Source organism: Bos mutus, chromosome 2 (assembly GCF_027580195.1).
Source record: "Bos mutus isolate GX-2022 chromosome 2, NWIPB_WYAK_1.1, whole genome shotgun sequence".
In the NCBI taxonomy this organism is placed as follows: Eukaryota; Metazoa; Chordata; class Mammalia; order Artiodactyla; family Bovidae; genus Bos; species Bos mutus.
The window spans coordinates 29,279,760-29,299,636 of record NC_091618.1 but is presented as its reverse complement, the minus strand read 5'-3'; the positions used below and the strand labels follow the sequence as shown (position 1 = coordinate 29,299,636).

The window sequence follows — 19,877 nt, the reverse complement described above, 5'->3', positions numbered from 1 at the left end:
TGAAGATGAAGGAGACAAAGGAGTGAAGGAGGCCTGAGAGGGGACAGGGCGCACTGAGAGACAGCCTGGCAGTATTAAAGTCGGGGACATGGAAGAGTCTATATAAGCTACGAATCATTTAACCATGCTTTATGGAGCAGGGGGCACAACAGCACATGCGGTTAGATACAACTGTTTTGAGGATGCTGAGGAAATAGGAACTTGACACAGTTAAGAAGGAAAGAGATGAAGTGGGTAATCCACGATCTTATAGCCAGGGACTTTGGTGGGGCAATGGTGAAGAAATTAAGAACACACAGGTCAAAAACACAGTGTGCCTCAACAGAAATCAATTTGTGGTCCAGGTCTCTCTTTTATATCAACTTCCAAGTACTATGGGCCAGATTCCCAGGAGGGTTCCAGCCTCATTTATGCCCTGAAGCCAGCCCCTCCCACAGCCCTGAGCTCCTCGGGCTAGCTCTGGGTCCAGTCGGGTCCACACCCTCCTCGTGTCTGGGAGGTGTCGGGGCTCAGCGTTTGGGTCCAGTCTGCACGTGGGTCCACACCCTCCTCGTGTCTGGGAAGTGGGGGTGCTCAGCCCTCAGGTCCAGTGGGCGGAGCAGCAGGAGCGGGCGGGCCAGGGTCTTCCAGTTGCACGTCGTGCAGATGCACCGTGGGAGTGGTGGGGTCTTTGCCCACGCCTTGGTTGGGGTCAGCCTGGTCAGGGTGGTGCCTGCGCACATGCTTGACCACCTGGAACTTCTGCTTGGCCTTGTAGCTGCAGAGGCGGCAGAAGAAGGGGTGGCGGTCGGTGTGGGTGAGGGCGTGATGGCGCAGGCCGGCGGCCCAGCGGAAAGCCCGGTGGCACACGTTGCACACGTAGGGCTTGGCCTCGCTGTGCTTGCGCAGGTGGGTGCGCAGCAGGAAGCGCGTCTTGAAGGCTTTGCCACACTGCTCGCACATGAAGGCCCGAGCTTCCCGGTGCCGTGTCTCCTGGTGCACGCGCAGCGCGTCGGCCCGGTTGGTGCAGTACTCACACTCGGGACACTGGTATGGCTTCAGTCCTGTGGGACAGGGGAAGGACAGGGAACGGGTTGCCACTGAAAGAGGTGGAACAAGGATCCATGGACCAGAAGTGCCACTGTGATCCTGGCACATAAGGAACGCAGCCAGCCAGCTGACAAAGGACCATGTCTCTGACATGTTCCGATCCTGTCTGATGTGCTCCCGTTCTTCCACACAATCCCTTGTAGACAGTGGGTGCTCAATGGATGCTGGTAACTAACTGGACCCCTAAGTAGCCAGCTGACAGCAATAAAGACTCAAATATACTAAGTTTTCTACATGCGGAATTCCAACCCCGTTTTGGTCCTGGGTCTTCCTCCCAAACCCCCCCATCAAGGCCACCACGAGAAAACCACCAGAGAAATCCCAGCTGAGGGACCTTCCACAGAATCCCTGAGCAATCCTTAGAATTGTCAAGGTCATCAAAGTACAGGAAGTCTGAGAAACTGTGCGTCCCAGAGGAGCCCAAGGAGACATGACAACTCAAGGTCGTGTGGGGTCCTGGGTCAGACGAGGATGTCGTGGGGAAAAGCAAGACAAGTGAAATCAACTCTGGGCTTCCCTGGTGGCTCAGATGGTAGAGACTCTGCCTAGAGTGCGGAAGACCTGGGTTCGATCCCTGAGTCATGAAGATCCCCTGGAGGAGGAAATGGCAACCCACTCCAGTATTCTTGCCTGGAGAATCCCATGGACAGAGGAGCCTGCTGGGCTACGGTCCATGGGGTCGCGGAGAGTCGGACACAACTGAGCGACTTTCACTTTGGTCCTGGAGTACTCATGGAACTGGGAATCTATTTAAATACAATTCCTTGTTCAACTCAGGAAGTAAAAGAAAATACTTAAGAGGGGAGAGATAGAGGTAAAAAGTAGTGGCATCCATAGAGGCAGAGGGTCTTGAAATGCACCTGGTTAATTCCCTTACAGGGTGGGCCATATGCAGCAATCAAGACATACCATCATTAACCCATCTCTGAGAACATGTGGTCCGTGAACTCTACTCAGGAGGGAAAAAAAGGACAAGTTAAGACAGGCAAGCCCTCTACTTTCTCCTCCTCACTCACGATAGTTCCATCCTGTTTCGACAGGAACCAGGTAGATCTGGTTCCTCATGCTCAAGTTGGGGGTTCTCAACAGGAAGGGGGTGACCGTGTGCCACAATCCCCTGGGAAGGTTTTGCAAAGCACACATGCCCAGACCCCCAGGTTCACCTCTCCTGATTCTGATAGGCTTTCAGTGGGTTGGGAAGTTATTCTGGCTTTTTAATTGACCCACTACCCTGATGTGAAAACTGATATGCACCCCAAATCTGCATAAGGACATACACCAGCTCTGGGAGGCTGGGTGTGCCAGGGCACAGGGGAGCCCCTCGGGCCCGTGGAAACCACGCAGACTCACCTGTGTGCTTAGTCATGTGGTACTTAAGCTGGTTGACCCACTTGCACTTGTAGCCACAGTCAGGGCACAGATACTTCCGTTCCTCCTTGTGGATCCGCATATGGTACTGGAGGAGAGAAGAGCAGAGAGCACCCAGAGAACATGTGCCTAATGGGTACTCACTGGATGTGGAAATAGGGCTAACAGGCAGAGAAACTGCTGGCAGATAATCCTGTTCCCTGCACCAAGCCGACCCATCCCCCCCACTGCCAATCGGGTCCCCTAGGCCAGTCACTCGGACACCACCTTGATCCATTTGGCCAGTCTCAGGTATACCCAATCTCAGCTCTGCCACTCATTTAGCTGTGTCTTTGGGCAACCTAACCCCTAATTCTCAGTTTATTAATCTGTAAAATGGGAAACAGTGAAAGCAACTATATTTCATATTTTCATAAGGATTAAAATTAATGCCCAACATACAGTATAAGTGATCAAAAAATGTTAGCTATTATTATCTAGATTATCTACAACCTATTACATGCCTTTATCATATGCCAAGCATATATTACGGAATTCTTTTTTTTTTTGGTTACGTGGCATGGGGGATCTTAGTTCCCTGACCAGGGATTGAGCCTACGCCCCCTGCACTGGGAGCACGGAGTCTTAACCACTGGACCACCAGGAAGTCCTGGAATTCTACCTTTGTAACAACGCTATGCAACATTATCCCCTTTTCTCACAGATGAGGAACCTGAGGCTTGGAGAAGTTAAGGGACTTGACTCAAGGCACAGAGCTAGTACTTGGAAGAATCAGGATTAGAGAGCCTAGGTGGTTTTAACGCTGCAGCTGCCTTCCTTCCGTTTCTGGACCCCATGGCCCCTGACCTTACCTTGAGGCGAGAGGGGTCCGCACAGGCATAGGGACAGAGGTGACAGCGGTAGGGCTTTTCCCCGGTGTGGATACGGCTGTGCCAGGTGATCTTCTGCCGGTTCTTGGTGCTGTAAGCACAGTCCGTGCACTTGTAGAGCCGGGTGCCCCCATGCCCTTTCACGTGGTGATCGAGCACCAGCTGGTGGCGGCAGGCAAAGTCACAGAAGGGGCAGCGCAGAGGGGGCTGGCCAGAGTCCCCCTCCCCGGCTGAGGCTGCCGCTGCCTCGGAAGTCTCCTCGTGCTGCTCCAAGTAGTGCTTCACCAGGCCCACCCGCTCCCGGGCAGCAAAGTCACAGAGCTGGCAGCGGTGGCTGAAATGCTGCTGCCTCCGGTGCTCGTCCAGTGCCGGCCGGCTGGGGAAGGCCTCCTGGCAGGCCCCACACTCGAGCCGGGGGTGCTGCTTCCGGGTGTGCCCCCGTAGGCTGGCGGGGCTGGCGCACAGCAGCCCGCAGCGGGTGCAGTGCAGGGGGCCCTCGGTGGCCTCCGCCGGAGAGCCGGGGGTGGGCAGCGTGGGCTCTGGATGCCGGCGCAGTGCGTGCTGCTTGAGTGCGGTCTCGGAGCTGAACTGGGCCTCGCACTGAGGGCAGGCAAAGGCTGGGGTGCCCTGGTGGCAGCTGTTGACATGGCGGGTGATGTCATGGCGGAGGTAGCCGCTGTAGTCACAGAGGGGACAGAAGTGGGTAGGCGTTTTGTCGTGCACCCTCAGCCGGTGCAGGCGCAGTTTGGAGTTGGTTCCGAACGTCTGAGGACAGGAGTTGCAGCGGATGCGGCCAACCCCTGTGTGTCGGGACTGGTGGGCCTCGAGCCGGTACCGTCGGGTGGTGGAGAAGTCACAGAAGGGGCACTGATGCGGCTTCACCCCCTCGTGCTTCAGCCGTCGGTGCTGCTGCAGGCACCGGCTCTGCTTACAGGTGAAGCCGCAGTCCCCGCACTGCAGAGGGGGCCGGGGGCCTCGGGCCGGGGTGGCGGCGGGGTGCCGGCGCTTCTGGTGGAGCTTCAGAGCAGCAGGAGCGGGAGCAGTGAAGGGGCAGAGGCCACAGCGCAGCTCTCCAGAGGGCTCCAGGGGGCAGCCCCGGGTCTGGTGAGTCCGCAGAGCCCGCTCCTGCTGACAGCTAAAGGGACACGTGGGGCAGGAGAAGCGGGCTGCTTTCTGCTTTGGCAGCAGAGCCAGCTCCCCATCCCCTGGGCTGCGCTCTGTACTCCCACCACTCAGGGGTGCAGAATTCCCGCTGCTCAGTGGAGACAGGGCAGGCTGGGTCTGGACAGCCCCTCGCTTTCCTCCCCAGCCACGTCCACCCCGGCAGCCCTCAGCCACGTGAGAGGTGATGGAGGAGAGGCGAGAGCAGAGGAACGCACATGAGTTGCAATGAAACTTGCCCTGCTCAAAGTGGAACTTCTCAGGGGCCTCTGAGGGCAAGGAGTCTCCCACAGGAGGGACTGTAGAGCCAGAGAGCAAGGCAAGAGGCTCCCCTATCTTCTCTGGCTCTCTAGAAGGCTCAGGAGCATCTCTTGGGAGCACGATCTCTTCTCCTAATGGTGCAGCTGGGGGCTTCCCACCTTCTGCATCCTCTGAGGCCGCGGTGCTTGGGGGCAAAGGCTGCAGAATGATGGGTGAATCTGGTCTGGGCAAGCCCTTGTTCTTTCTGAGCAGAACTGGGCACTTCTTCAGCAGGTGTGTGCTGAGGCCACGCTGCTGCTTAAAGCTAGCGCCGCACTCGGGGCAGAGCAGGGGCTCTCGGCGGCCCTGGCACCCAGCCCTGGAGTGCAGACTCAGGGCTTTCTCCCGGCGGGTGATGAATGGGCAGTGTGGGCAGCGGAAAGCTCTCCCCTCTGCCTGAATCACGACCATCTGGACTCGCCCTTCCAGTACCAGTGCCTCTGCCTGCTCTTTGTCCTGCCTCCTTAGGGCCTTGAGTAATGACTCGGATTCAGGGAGCTGGGGCAGGGGTGCTGTCTCGGTGGCTGTAGTTGCCTTGAAGGTTCCCACCCAGCCATCTAGGGGCTCCTCTGAGGAAGGAGGATTGGTTGGGGGCTGAGAGCCTGATTTTTCCAGAATGGGTTCTTCAGCACCCAAGTCAGAAGTTCCAGCACCCTCAAAGGTAGACAGGTCTGTCAAAGTTCCCTCTGGCCCTTCCAGGCTCAGGGGCCCTGGGGGGTCCAGGGGCCTGAACTCCACAGCAGTTTCGGTGACTTCCTCAAGGGGCGGGTCAGCCACAGGTCCCAGCTCAACTCCCAGGGCCTCGAGGTGTAGTGTGCAGCTGCCCTCGTCTACCTCCGCTGGACTGGGGCTGCCAACGACGTCATCCCCCTGGGGAACCTCGCTGCTGTCCTGTTTCCCAGCACTGCCCTCCTCGCTGGTCTCTGGCAGGGCCTGGATCAGGGTGGGGTCTATCACTGCCCCGGGATCATGGTCCGGCCCCTCAGGCTGGGCAGACGGTTGACTTGCAGGCTCTGAGTCTGGTGAGGGTGTTGGGCACTGCCTGGCCCCTTCTGGCTCCTGGCTGGCACCACGGAGCTGCCAGACCTGGTCGCCGGGCACGTAGCCATGGGCCTTGCGCTTGTGGAAGAAGAGCGTGGTGTTGCTGAAGGTGCGGTAGTCACAGAGGGCACAGCGGAACTCGCGGAGGCGGGTATGCTTGCAGTTCTCGTGGCTCAGCAGCGCCTGCTTGTGGCGGCTCTGGTAGCTGCAGTAGCGGCAGGGGTAAAGCGGCACTGGAGTCCCGGGGTGGTGCTGGGAAGCCATGTGCTTCTGCAGCTCGTACTTCCGCTTACAGGCGAAGGCACACACCTCACACATCAGGGACTTGCCCTGGTGCCGCAGTTTGTGGCTGCTCAGCTGATCAGCCCGGTGGCAGCGATAGGAGCACTGGTTGCACTGGTATCTGCCAAAGAGGGAAAGATCACAATTATTAAGTTAATCATAGCCACTACCAGTCACTCATAAATTCATACCACGGGCCAGGTTCCACATTTACTTGTACATGTGTCATCTGATTTAAAACATTTTCTTAAAAGTCTTTATTAAATTTGTTACAATATTGCTTCTGTTTTGTTTTGTTTTTTTGGCCGCGAGGCATGTGGGGTCTTGGTTCCCCAACAAGGGATCAAACCCTTACCTGGTGCATTGGAAGACAAAGTCTTGACCACTGCACTGCCAGGGAAGTCCCTTGTCATCTAACTGAATCATCTTTTCTGCTACCCTATGAACTAGGTATCTCCATTTTATCAGTAAGGAGACTAAGGCATATAAGTTAATAACTTGCCTCAAGTTACAAAGGAAGTGAAGGGCAGTGACAGTCTAGCTTCAGGGCTTGTATTCTAACTCTTAATCTATGTTTCTTCCTTAAAGGGAAGATATGAATCAGCAAACTTCTGCAGACTTCCAGGGTGCTGACATGGCTACAGCCCCTCGGGCAGGTTTCTGCACCGAGTTCCCACTCTCCACAGAGGTGTGAAAGCTAAGGAGAGACTCCCTAGCCAGCTGAACCCACCGGTCAGAGGGGAACTTGCCGGGATGTGGAAGTGCCAAGGTCGGGGTCACAAGCATAGCCCATCTATGTCACCAGGACTGGGCTCAGAGCTCAAATGACACCTCAGTCTCGGGGCCTCTCCTCTGGGTCTGCACTCCCTTCCCTGAGCCCAGAGAGGTCTCACTGGGCTCAGATCTCAGCCTGGCCCACAGGCAGAGGTCAGTTGGAGGCAGTGGAACAGAGATGACAGGAGCAAAGGGGTGTGAGGAGTCTCTTGGAGCCGGAAGAGAGACAGGGCTAGGAGCCGACTTCAGCCAGCTTAACCCCCGGTCACTGGGGGAGGGAGGGAGGGAGGGAGGCACACGTGCGCGCATGCCTGAGGTCGCCTGCGTGCTTGCGCATGTGCACGCTGAGGTAGTGCTTCCACTTGGTGACGTAGCCGCACTCGGTGCACATGTAATCCTTGGTGCTGGAGTGGGTCAGCATGTGCTTGGACAGGTAGCTCACGTCTCGGCAAGTGAAGTCGCACAGTTCACACTTGTGGGGCTTCTCACCTGTGGGGGTGGGGTGAATGGGGAGAGGACACAGGTCAGACACGGACTGACTGAGGATGCCCTGATGCCTGGCAGGAGTGGAAGCTGAGGTGCTGATGGCAGAGTCAACACTGCCCCATGGCCCTCTCGGATGACCACGCCTCCACCCCGAAACCAGGGAAGAGGGGCGGAAACAAAGACCCAGCTTTTTTCAAAGTTGGTTCTAGATTTGTTATACAGCTTACTGGCACTGGTGGCCAACTGCTCCACTTAGCCCAATCCACTTAGTTTTGTGGAAGAGGAGGAGGAAAAAATTAGGTAATATGACATAGTGGTTAACTCTGGAGTCCAACACAGTCATAAAGATATTAATAGCTGACATTTACACAGTGCTCACTACGTGCCAGGCGCCTTTCTGAGCACTTTATAAAAATGCCTCCCCTTACTGAATCCTCACAACAGCCCCACGAGGCAGGTGTTCTGATTCCCCCATGTTACAGAGGAAGAAGCTGAGGCACAGAGAAACCATAGAGCTATTCGGCAGTGGCTGAAATTCCAGTTTACTACTGTGTGGCCTTGGGCAGGTCATTTATCCCCTCTAAGTCTCAGTTTCCTGGTTTTCAAAAAGGTGGGGGGAGGGGAGGGACACAAAAATACTGACCTCACACAGTAGACATAAAGTTTAAATAAGATGCCCCAGAGGACTCCAGGACGAGCTGTCCGTGTAAGCTGGTCAAGACCTGGCACTGACTGGTGAGGCTGGGGCCATATTCCTTTCAACACCTTTCCCTGAGGCCCCTGCTACCCACTCAGCTTCTCCCCTGATGGTGAAAGAAAAGCAACCAGCTGGCTCTGGTTCTAATACCAGCTGTGGGATCCTGAAACAGGCCATTTAAATGTTCAGGGTCTCTCATCTTCACCTGCCTCCGTCACAAGATTGTTATGAATAATAAATATGGAAGAACTCTGTAAACTGTAAAGGGAAAGTGAAGTCGCTCAGTCGTGTCCGACTCTTAGCGACCCCATGGACTACAGCCTACCAGGCTCCTCCATCCATGGGATTTTCCAGGCAAGAGTACTGGAGTGGGGTGCCATTGCCTTCACAAACATCTCAGAGACATTATGGGCTCAGTTCCAGACCATTACAGTAAAGCATATACTGCAACAAGGCAAATCACACAAATTTTATGGCTTCCCAGTACACATAAAAATGTTTTGTTCATATACTGCACTGAAGTCTATCAACTGTGTAACAGCATTCTAACAAAACAATGTGCATGCCTTGATTAAAAAATACTGCTAAAAAATGCTAACCATCACCTGGCAATGCAAGGTTGCCACAAACCTTCAATTTATAAAAAACATAGTATCTGCTAAGAATAATAAAGTGAAGTACAATAAAAGAAAACACGCCTATATTGATGTGAGGTTTTAGGAAAGGCCCCCCAAAATGAGATTTTGTGACTAAAGCCTATATAGTAATGAACTGTTTAATGGGAACAACAATGGCTTTGCCACAAGCTGCCTAAAAACCGTCCTCCCAAACTAAAGAATCTTTGATGAGATTTTTTTTAAATGTCTGGTCAATCCACCGATACTTACATAGAGATCACAAATGGGCAGATGCTATATAGCCAGGGAGCCTGATTTGGTTTTTATTCAAAGTACCAGTAATGCTGATAACCAATTAAAAAGTCTGAGTTGAAAAACCTGCAACTTGCAGGTCATGAGACGTGATCATCTTTCAGTGTCATGGCTGCCAAGACTATAACATATAAGGATGGCTCAGTCCCCTCAGCCCCATCTCTCACAGCACATCACAGAACTTGAGGTACAAAGGCAGGCATCTGTCCTGGTTTGGGCTTCTTTGCTTTAACAGGCTAGGTAAACATGCCTGACTAGGGGTGGGCAGAACCCACCAGGGCATTAAAGGTGAGGCACAAGAGCACAGGGTCTGAGGAAAGTGAAAGTGAAGTTGCTCAGACGTGTCCGACTCTTTGCGACCCCATGGATTGTAGCCTACCAGGCTCCTCCGGCCATGGAATTTTCCATGCAAGAGTACTGGAGTGGGTTGCCATTTCCTTCCCCAGGGGATCTTCCTGACCCAGGGATTGAACCCAGGTCTCCCGCATTGCAGGTAGATGCTTTACCGTCTGAGCCACCGGGGAAGCCCCTGGGTCAGAGGGCCTGGATTCAAACCCCAGCCTGACCACTTTCTGAGTTGATGGACTTTCAGCTTAAGGCTCATTTGTGAACTTCAGATGCTAGATTTACCTCATGAGTCCTATGCAATGTATGCAAAGCCCCACCATGTGCCTGGCACACACGGAAAGCTCCCATTTGCCGCCATCGCCCCCACTACACGGAGCGAGGGAAGCCACCTCACCGGTGTGCAGCAGCATGTGGCGGATGAGCACCCTCTTGTGGGCGGTGGCAAAGCTGCACTCAGGGCACTGGTGGATCTTCTCGTGAGCGTGCATCTTGCCCACATGGTCCTGGTAGGCCACCGGGTTGAAGGTGGCAAAAGGACAGAAGGTGCAGCGCAGCTCTTCACTGCCGGGGTGGCCCTGCTTCTTGTGTTTGCGGAACAGGTGCTTGTTGGAGCAGGCGAAGTCACAGTGGGGGCAGTGGAAGGCATAGTGGCTCTTATGGTGGGCTTCCATGGCTTCCACCGTGGCGAAGAGCATGGGGCACGAGTGGTGGCGGCACTCCACAGCCCGCACCCCGTGGGTCTCCTTCAGGTGCTTCACGAAGGCCTTGCGGTCGGGTGCCGTGTGGCCGCAGCCCTCCTGGAAGCAGCGGAGGGGCTGTGGCTCGGCCGCGGCGGCCACGGTGTGGCTCTTGAGGTGCTCCTTCAGGGCCTGGCTGAGGCGGAACTCCTCCCGGCAGACAGGACAGGCGTAGGTGTCCGAGTAGAAGTTGGAGATGTCCTCGTGCATGCTGGCCATGTGACGGTTGAGGGCATTCCTCTCCACGGCGCTGTAGTGGCACAGCGGGCAGCGGTGGGCCTTCTGGCCCAGCTCCCGCAGCAGGTGGGTCTTAAGCTTGCTCTTACTGGTGAAGAACTTCTGGCAGTTGGGGCACTGGAGACTGGGGTCTGGGAAGTGGAGGTGTAGGTGCTCCACCAGATGAGTTCGCTTCTTGAAGCAGCGCTTGCATTCTGGACACATGTGGGTCTTGAAGAGGGACTCGGTGCCAGAAGCTACAGTGCCTGGGAGAGGGAAAAAGGAGGGGAGGGTTGACAGTGAGTCTTCAATAGGCCAGGGACTGACCATATAATGGGAGAACCACAGTCTGCCCAGACAAAACATGCACGCCTGCATGGCCTTGCTCCTTTCTCTCCGGGAAACCAAACAGTAGCATCTCAAACTCTGCAGGCTCGAAGAAGAGACAAGACATTCAAGTATTTAGAGAAAGAAAATCACGACTTCTCAGACCATGCTGTGGCCTGTAAGAAGTGCTTCACCCAGCCACCCTCTATTCCTAAGACTCTATCCAGAAAAGCTCAAAAGAACAATCTTGATGGAACATTCTTGTTCCTCCTGCCCTCCATGGGGGCAGTTGGAAGAATCAGGAGGGCTGGTTGGAAGGAGAAGGACCTCACAGGGAGTGAGCAGAGGGAAGACAAGGCAAAGTACTCTTACTTCTGAATACTCCGGTCAGAGAGCTGGTAATAAATATAATCAGATCCTTCCTGGTCATCTGTTGGTAAATATGCTCCCTGTGGGAATGGGCTTCAAATGCTGTTCTACTCAGATGGGAGTAGATGGGAATGCAAGGGTTCAGAAATGCAGTCTTAGGGGGCTCAATGTCAGACAAGACAGGCTGCCAGTTGCTAACCTCTGGCATCTTCGTACTATGAATATCATCCTCTCTCTCCTCACAGAAGAGCCTTCTGCCTGAGGAAAACCAACTCTGAGAGCAAACGCTATTTACCTTTCCCTGCATCACCAGGGGCTTCCCAGGTGGTACCAGTGATAAAAAACCCGCCTGTCAATGCAGGTAGATGTAAGAAGCACAGGTTCAATCCCTGGGTTGGGAAGATCCCCTGGAGGAGTGCACAGCAACCCACTCCAGTATTCATGTCTGGAAAATCCCATGGACAGAGAAGCCTGGCAGGCTAGGAGGTCGCACAGAGTCAGACTGAAGCGACTTAACCCGCATGCACTGTGTCACCAGGGACTGTGCCCATCTATCACTTCCCCAGTAGCTGTGTCGAAGAAGAATGTTAGGAACGCAAGGATGTGAACCAAAACTCAGAAAACCAAACCCCAGAGCCTCAATGCCAGGCCCTCCAAGTCTGTTCCTCCCCACCAAGAGGTTCAAGCCCATCAGGCATTACCTTCCAGCTCCAGGGCTTTCTGGGAGCTCTTCTGGCTACCACGCTCCTCTTCCTCCTCTTCCACTGACTCCTGCCCAGGTGAGGGTGCTCCTGTCTCCTCTGAAGGCTCTCCCGTTCCTGGAGGCACTTTGGGAGCTGCAAGTGCAAAGAACTTGATGACTAGAGAAGCCAGCGCAGCACTGAGTGCTTGAATTTCCCTCTTACTGGCTGGGAAGAATCACCTCTCACTGTGAAGCATAAGAAAATCCTGGGTTCTAAGCACATACGTTTATTCCCAAGGGGACAGAAAGATCAGGAGCTAAGCTGTTAGTAATGCTCCAATCTAAAGTAAATCAAGGGCTTCACTAGCGGCTCAGACAGTAAAGAATCCATCTGCAATGTGGGAGACCTGGTTTCGATCCCTGGGGTGGGAAGATCCGCTGGAGAAGGGAACAGCTACCCACTCTAGTATACTGGCCTGGAGAATCCCATGGACAGAGTAGCCTGCCAGGCTATAGTTCATGGGGTCACAAAGAGTTGGACATGACTGAGAGACTTTCACTTTCACAAAGTAAATCAAACCTCAGATAACACCAAACTCAGACCCCTTGAAGGTAAGAGCTTTGAGGTCACTGGAGTGGGGAGAGGGACACAGAGTAGAGGAGGACAGACTAGACTGTACTTCCTTGACTCAGGTCCCCAGGGCTAACAGCTGGTGGCTCAGTGCGGGCAAATATCCCTGACGTCTAAACGTCTACTGAAAAATCCAACTCAGCAATTCAGGGACATTGCCTGCGCTCCAAACCCATTCCTTCTATCCCTCAATAGAGGCAGCTGCCACTGTAAGGCAAAGATGTATGACTTTTTCATTCCAGGAAAGAAGAATCTTCTGTTTGCACCAGAGCACAAATCAGTGGTAGCAAGCCAAATTCTCTCATCAGAACCCTGGCCCCGCTGGTCTGATTTCTCTATTTCCTCCTGCTCCTCTACTCACCTCACGCTCTCTTTTTGAGACCAAGAGGAATAAGAATCATTGAAGCACCACCTCCATTGAAGGTTTCTTTTTAAAATAACCCCAGCTTCTCCTGCCCAATTCCACTTGCTCTAACAGGAGTCCACAGGCATTCCACCAGTGGCTATAGCCACTGACGGGCAGGGCAATTTAGCTTCTGCCCTCAGAAAGTTCTAAGATGGATCAGAAGAGATGTTGGTTAAATCACTTCAGTGCAGCCTAAGCCAATCTTCAGTCATTGCCTGCCTGGTCCAGGATGTCTAGATGCCCTCCCACATCAGTCAGTAATCCTGACCTCCTGAGCTACTACTCTGGATTCTCTTAAATTCATGCATACATTCATGGCATCTGTAACAACTGCCTCTTCTACAGACCAACTGCAGCTGTGTTCCAGGCAGGAGACTGCTGGGCCCTTGACCTCATACCTGGCAGCAACTCCTGGGAAGGAAGACCCATTACAGCAGACAGTTCTTGCTGCGTCCCAGCCCCATGACTCCGCTGATGCTGCCGGAAGAGTTTGACGTTGGAGCCCACAAAGCTGCAGCGGTTGCAGTGGAAAGGGTAATGGGTCTGCCGATGCAGCTCCATGCCCTGCTGGCTCCCAAAGAGCAGGGGGCAGCCCCGGAAGGAACAGGGCACCGGAAGCGCTCTGTGGGTCAGCCTCAGGTGCTGGTGGAGCTCCTTGCGATCTTCAGTGGAGAACACACAGCCAGACTCTGGGCAGGAGAAGGTGTCGGGGGTGCCCCAGTGCATCTTGAAGTGGCTCTTCAGGGCCTGGGGTTGGGCAAACTCTTGTCTACACACAGGGCATGGCAGGGGGCTATCTGGTGGGCTCTGGCCCTGCAGAGGGCTGGGGAGAGTGAGGTTGCTGGGGGGCAGCTCTACAGAGCAGGGTGGGGTAGGGAGGCCCTGCACGGGCTGCATAAGGGTCTCAGTGCACTGGTGCAGGGCCAGCAGAGTGGGCTCTGCGAAGCTCTGCTCACAGCGCTCACAGAAGTACACCTCCATCACCTTTACCAGGACACCTGTAGGCAGAGGACCGACAGAGAAAGGCACAGAATCAGACAGAATGAGACTCAGAGGAGTTAGTTACCAGCAGAAAATATAAGTGGATCTTTTCATGTCTGCGGAATGGAGATGGACTTAAGTCTGATTCTACACCTGACTGTAAGCCCCTAAGGTCAAGGACAGTCTATCTTACATGATACTCAGCACAAAGTAGGCATTTCATAAATATTTGTGAAGTGAAAGTAACAAGCATTAACCAAATCCAAAAAGCATTAAGAAAAGGTGATATATTTTGCCCAAATGAAAAATTAGAAATTCTCACAAGAAGAAAATGACAATCTGGGGGTAATGTCTGTGACATACATGACAATATATATGTCTACTTTTATATTCTGTGAAAAGACTTTCAAATGCACAGTGACTCATAAAATGGAGGACAGCCTTTCTGAAATGAGCCAAATCACATTCATAGTAATTGCTGCCATTTCTTAAGTAATGGCAGGACCTTGACAAAGAAAGGCTTAGGAAACACTTTTACTTGGTCCTCCAAATGCCCTATGAGAAGAGGGACCTGGGATTCTGCAAGGTTAAGGCCACCATGCTTGTTAACGGTGGAGTCCAGGTTTGTCCTCCATTCTGGTAGTCTTTTTTCTCTTTATATTTTTCTTTGTTTAAATAAAAATTCAGTGCAACAGCACATCTATATAAGAATATCCACCTCCCAGCCTCACACACACAATTTGGTCTATATTTTTTCAGGCCTCATGGGGTCACATTTTCATAATTTTTTTTTTCTACTTGCTATATATCAAAGATATTTTTATCTAAAAGTAGTACATTTAGGTCTATCTCATATTTTTTTTTGTCCAGTTCACGATACTTCAGAGCATGGATAGAGCAAAATGAAATTAACCTTACTGATGGATATCTGGGTTGTTTCCAAATACTGTAAAGAAAGCTGCCCTACACATCCTTATTCCTGTATCTTTGTGTGCGTATGTGACACATTCTATAGAATAGATCCCTAGAAGTAGAATTACTGGGTCAGAATACACTCATTTAAATTTTGTTATGTGGATAAATTGACCTTCAAAAGATCACACTAATTTATACTCTCCATAAACTATAAGATAGGGTCTGCTTCCCATAGCCTCACCAACACTAGTTTTATAAAAAAAAAAAAAAAAAAAAAAAGCTTAATTTTTGCCCAAGTGTTGCAAAACAGAAGTGGCATCTCATAGGTACTTTTAACTAGAATTTGTCTGTTAGTGATATTATGGTTAGAGACTTTTTTTTTAGTGAATTGCATGTAGGTTTCTTCCCCTCCCCTTTAAAAAAAAAAAACAAAACTGTTTCTTTTTCTTACTGTGCAGCTCTTTGAATTTTAAAGATATTAACTCTTCTTATATATTGCAAATGTCTTTCTAGGTTCCTTCTCAATTTATTTACTATTTCTTTCACCACATTAAAGTTTAGAAATGTTATACGATCAAACCAGCTAATCTTTCCCAGTATTTTTTGCACACTGACAAGGAAAATTGGTACAACTGTAGCTGGAAGATGACAGTTAAAAAATAGGGAAGCTACCCAAAAATAAGAAGTTGTAGATGTAGGAAGAATAACAGGGAGAATCTTTCTTCTAACATAAATTGTTCAACTCCCAGTCATAACGCATGCCTTGGGAGTTAAATATGTTATCCACAAGAAATCAGAGCAGGGAAATAGCAGATTACCTCTAGGAAGCCCTGCCAAGCCCTGGGTGGTAGAGGGAGGCTGGGCCTTTTGCTTAAACCCTGGCTGCAGTCCCTGGGTGGGAGGGTCAACATGGAGAAAAGAATCCCTGAGGACAATAGCAGTAAGAATTGGGCAGAGGTGTCAGAAAGGTCTTCCCTCCTGGATTACTGCCTAGCAGACATAAAGCCCTTTCAGGGAGACTGCCAAGAGCTTGGTACAAGTTGTGCACCACCTTGCCAGCCTCCAATCAACATTCACCAACTGCAAATCAAATTACAACATCTCTAAGTATAAAAATAGGATGCTACCTTGTGTCTTCATCTTGTTTATAGGCAAGGATCAAAAATAGCACGGACAAAAAACTCAGGCTTGCTTATCCTACTGCCCTGCTAGCAACTGTGTTTATACCTGGAGTCTCTCCAGGAGCACCTGGGGACAGATTTCCAGCTACTGCTTCCACAATGATCTCCATGTTCCCTGTGTCCTCTTCAGTGGCTGTGGCTTCTACCAACAGGCAGCCTGGGTCAGGAGGCAAAGGTGGAGGGTTCCCAGGACAGGGGCTATGGACAGGCTCTAGGATTCCATGGTTAGAGAGAGGTGGGGGGATCAGCAGTAGCTCAGGGCACAGTCCATCCATCTCCCCAGTGCTGTTGGCTGGCTGTGAGTCCAACACGGTGTCCGTCATCATCACCAGTTTCTGTGCTGTGGCCTCTTATATGCTGATAAACCAACCAGAAGAAAAATCAAACAACATATAATTAGATCTCTCACTTTCTTCCCAGTTGGGGTGGGTGCACAGCCCAATGCCTGCCCCAATTAGGCATGTCCTTGCATGGCAGCATGCCATACCTAGTTAACATGGACATTTTCTTTTTAAGACAATGTTTACCTGGAGAAGGAAATGGCAACCCACTCCAGTATTCTTGCCTGGGAAATCTCATGGACAGAGGAGCTTGGGGGGCTACAGTCCAGGGCATCGCAAAGAGTTGGACACAACTTAGCAACTGAACAACAACAGCAACACACAATCAGACAGATTGTGATTTTTTTACTTTACAAAACTGTATTGGTTTTGCCATACATTGACATGAATCCACCATGGGTGTACATGTGTTCCCCATCCTGAACGCCCCTCCCATCTCCCTCCCAGTCCCCATCCCACCAGCACCGAGGACCCTGTATCATGCATCGAACCTGGACTGGCGATTCATTTCACATGTGATAATTTACATGTTTCAATGCCATTCTCCCATATCATCCCGCCCTCGCCCTCTCCCACAGAGTCCAAAAGACTGTTCTATACATCTGTGTCTCTTTCGCTGTCTCGCATACAGGGTTATCATTACCATCTTTCTAACACATATATACGTGTTAGTATACTGTATCGTTACCATCTTACTAACACATATATATGTGTTAGTATACTGTATTGGTGTTTTTCTTTCTGGCTTATTTCATCTGTATAATAGGCTCCAGTTTCAGGAAATATCTCTTGACAGAAATGTGGCATAAAATGGAAAGTGAAGTGACCTAGCAATATGGAATATAGAGTTTTGTAAGAAATTAAAATTTGTGTATAGAATAATAGTTGCAAATATTCAAACAATAAAGTCTATGGCTAAAGGAGAAAAAAAAAGAAGACAATGTTTAGAACAAAGGCATTAAAATGATAATAGTGGTCAATATAGCAACGAGACAAGAAATTGTGACCCATATACTAAACATTGTTTCTTGGAGCTAAGTGACCTTTGTCATATCAGTAAGCAATCTGGGTCTCAGTTTTCTTATCTGCAACAAAATTGGGTAGGGCCAAGCTATCAGGGATTCCCTGACAGCTCAGCTGGTAAAGACTCCACCTGCAATGCAGGACACCCCGGTTCAATTCTTGGGTTGGGAAGATTCACCAGAGAAGGGATAGGCTATCCACTCTGGTATTCTTGGGCTTCCCTTGTGGCTCAGTTGGTAAATAATCTGCCTGCAATGTGGGAGACCTGGTTTCGATCCCTGGGTAGGGATGATCCCCTGGAGAAGGGAAAGGCTACCCACTCCAGTATTCTGGCCTGGAGAATTCCATGGACTGTATAGTCCATGGGGTTGCAAACAGTCAGACACAACTGAGAGACTTTCACTTTCACTTTCAAGGGATCTCAGAGGTCCCTTCCCCTCTTAACATCTTAGGATCTCACTATTCCTTAGCTCACAGCCCTTCCTTCATGATCTGGCCCTGCTGCCCTCTCTAGATTCATCTCCCACCTCTCTCTGCAGAAGATCTCTGAGCCAGTGATTCAACTTTTCATTGATTTGCCCTTTCCCAGACTCACCACATTCTCTTCTGCTTCTATATACTATACATCTCTCAACTTGCTGGGCCTTCTCCCCTTTGTCATCTCTCTTGTCTGGCTGACCAACTCCTAACTATCCTTTAAGAATCTGTACAGGGACTTCCCTGGTAGTCCAGTAGCTAAGACTCGTGCTCCCAATGCAGGGGGCCCTGGTCAGGGAACTAGATGCCACATACCACAACTAGGAGTTTGCATGCCACAAGTAAGATCAAAGATAACTCAGACCTGGAGCAGCCAAATAAATAAATGTCACTTTACTATGATGGCATCCTGACACGGTTCATCTAAGTTTCTGTCTCTAGGGTCCTCATGGCACTTCGTACATAGTTCTATCAGAAACATGTCACACTGCACTATTGTTTACTTGTCAGTCTCCCTCCCTAGACTTGGAGCTTTCTGAGTGGATTTTACGGGAAGTTATCACTTCACTGAACATAAATCACAACAGCCTATGCAAGTCAGACAAGGGATTCTAATGAAAAACTGTGATGCAGTGGTAAAGAATCTGCCTGCCAATGCAGGAGACGCAAGAGACATAGGTTTGATCCCTGCATCGGGAAGATCCCACGGGGTAGGAAATGGCAACCTATTCCAGTATGCTTGCCTGGGAAATTTCAAGGACAGAGGAGCCTGATGGGCCACAGTCCATGTGGTCACAAAGAGTTGGACACGACTGAGCACACACTTACACACAGTTAAGAACTGAAGACAGAGATGCAAGGCTAGGCTTCTACTAAGATAACAAACCAGAGGCGCCTTATGTATAAAGTAACACACCTGGAGAAATTTCTCATTCATTATGGACCTAATATTGAACATTGGAACTCAACTCAGAAGTGAATGTCAACTAAATTGCATATCCTGTTATGCTGCTGCTGCTAAGTCGCTTCAGTCGTGTCCGACTCTGTGCGACCCCATAGACTGCAGCCCACCAGGCTCCCCTGTCCCTGGGATTCTCCAGGCAAGAGTACTGGAGTGGGGTGCCATTGCCTTCTCCATTGCTAAAATTAGTTTGCGCTAAGTAATTAGGAATTAAGGATGATAGTATAATCACTCCATGAAACTGAGGCATGAAGGTCAGGTAAGGGGCGCCTAGGGCTAGAAAATCATTTTGTGGGTGAGAATTCTGCAACTCAAAGACTCAGATTAGGGAAATTCAGAAGGTGGTAGAGCAGCGCACTTCCGCCCTCAGAGGGTTCTCTGGAAACCACAGACTCCACGTATCGCTGCTCTAAGGAATCTTCCAGCTCCAGTAATAATTGCCTTAACGGGGAGCCAAGGAGGAGGGGGTGTCGTCTAGACTGAGAACCGTCAGCCGCTGGAAGGCCGAGTGAGGTGGGACACAGGTGGGCACAAGAGAAGAAATGAGGTTATCTTCGGGGCAGCGGTACCGAGGAAAAGAAAGGACACATTAAGGCAGAGAGAAGGCCTGGGGAAAGGGTGAGATCGGGTCTGGGGACCAAGGCACCCCATTTCCACTTGCCTGTGGGCTCTACTCACCGCGTGGCCTTGGGCAGACTGTAGTCCCCTCGCTTCCCGGGCCGTCAGCTTTCCTGTTTGTAAAGTGGAGGCGAAGACAGCCTCCACATCGTTGGGCGGGAGCGGGAATCACTATTGCCGGCAAACGGGAAAATCGTTTTGTAACCTGCAAGGCTAAGGAGGGAGCATCGTCATGCTTACTGTCCTAAGGAGAGGCAGCGTGTAACCGGGTGGGGTCCACAGCAATGACGCCGGGGTTGCTGATCTGATGCGCCGGGGCCTCGCTCGTCGCCGCGCTCCCTTCTGCACTTCTCCCGAGCGTTCCCATGGCCCAGGCCTACCCCTCATTCTGCGGTTTGAGAAACTTTTGCCTCCGGCCTGCTCCGCCCGCACTCCCTATTAGTTCCCGCCCCGCAGCCTCCAGCTTACCTCCGGCCCTAGGCGGGCAGGAGCCTCATCTCTATGGTCGTCCAGCGGCTGGAGTGGCCTCCCGGGACGCTCTTTGTGCGACCACCTCCGGCCCAGAAGCCTCTAGGACCGCGGCATATGGAGGCCGCTCTCTCTTTCTTTGTGAGGCTGGTGGAATACTCTCTCTATGGTTCTTCCTATCGTTTCCCCCCGCCCCCACC

The 19,877-nt window shown here is 51.4% G+C and overlaps 1 protein-coding gene across 2 annotated transcripts; it reads right to left on the bottom strand.

Annotated features, from left to right (window-relative positions):
* Positions 1-114: 114 nt before the first annotated feature.
* On the bottom strand, positions 115-19,825 carry ZNF142 (zinc finger protein 142). Of its 2 annotated transcripts, XM_070386713.1 has the most exons (10): positions 19,678-19,825; positions 19,270-19,422; positions 15,836-16,146; positions 13,111-13,710; positions 11,695-11,829; positions 9,739-10,563; positions 7,196-7,373; positions 3,309-6,231; positions 2,440-2,545; positions 115-1,043 (listed from the first exon to the last, which is right to left on the bottom strand). In XM_070386713.1, exons 3-10 carry the CDS (start codon positions 16,113-16,115, stop codon positions 574-576), a joined length of 5,517 nt encoding a protein of 1,838 aa, XP_070242814.1. In that variant the 5' UTR covers positions 16,116-16,146; positions 19,270-19,422; positions 19,678-19,825; the 3' UTR covers positions 115-573. The 2 variants fall into 2 exon arrangements, with proteins under 2 accessions (XP_070242814.1, XP_070242815.1); XM_070386714.1 differs by lacking the exon at positions 19,678-19,825 and having other exon boundaries at positions 19,270-19,669.
* Positions 19,826-19,877: the final 52 nt, after the last annotated feature.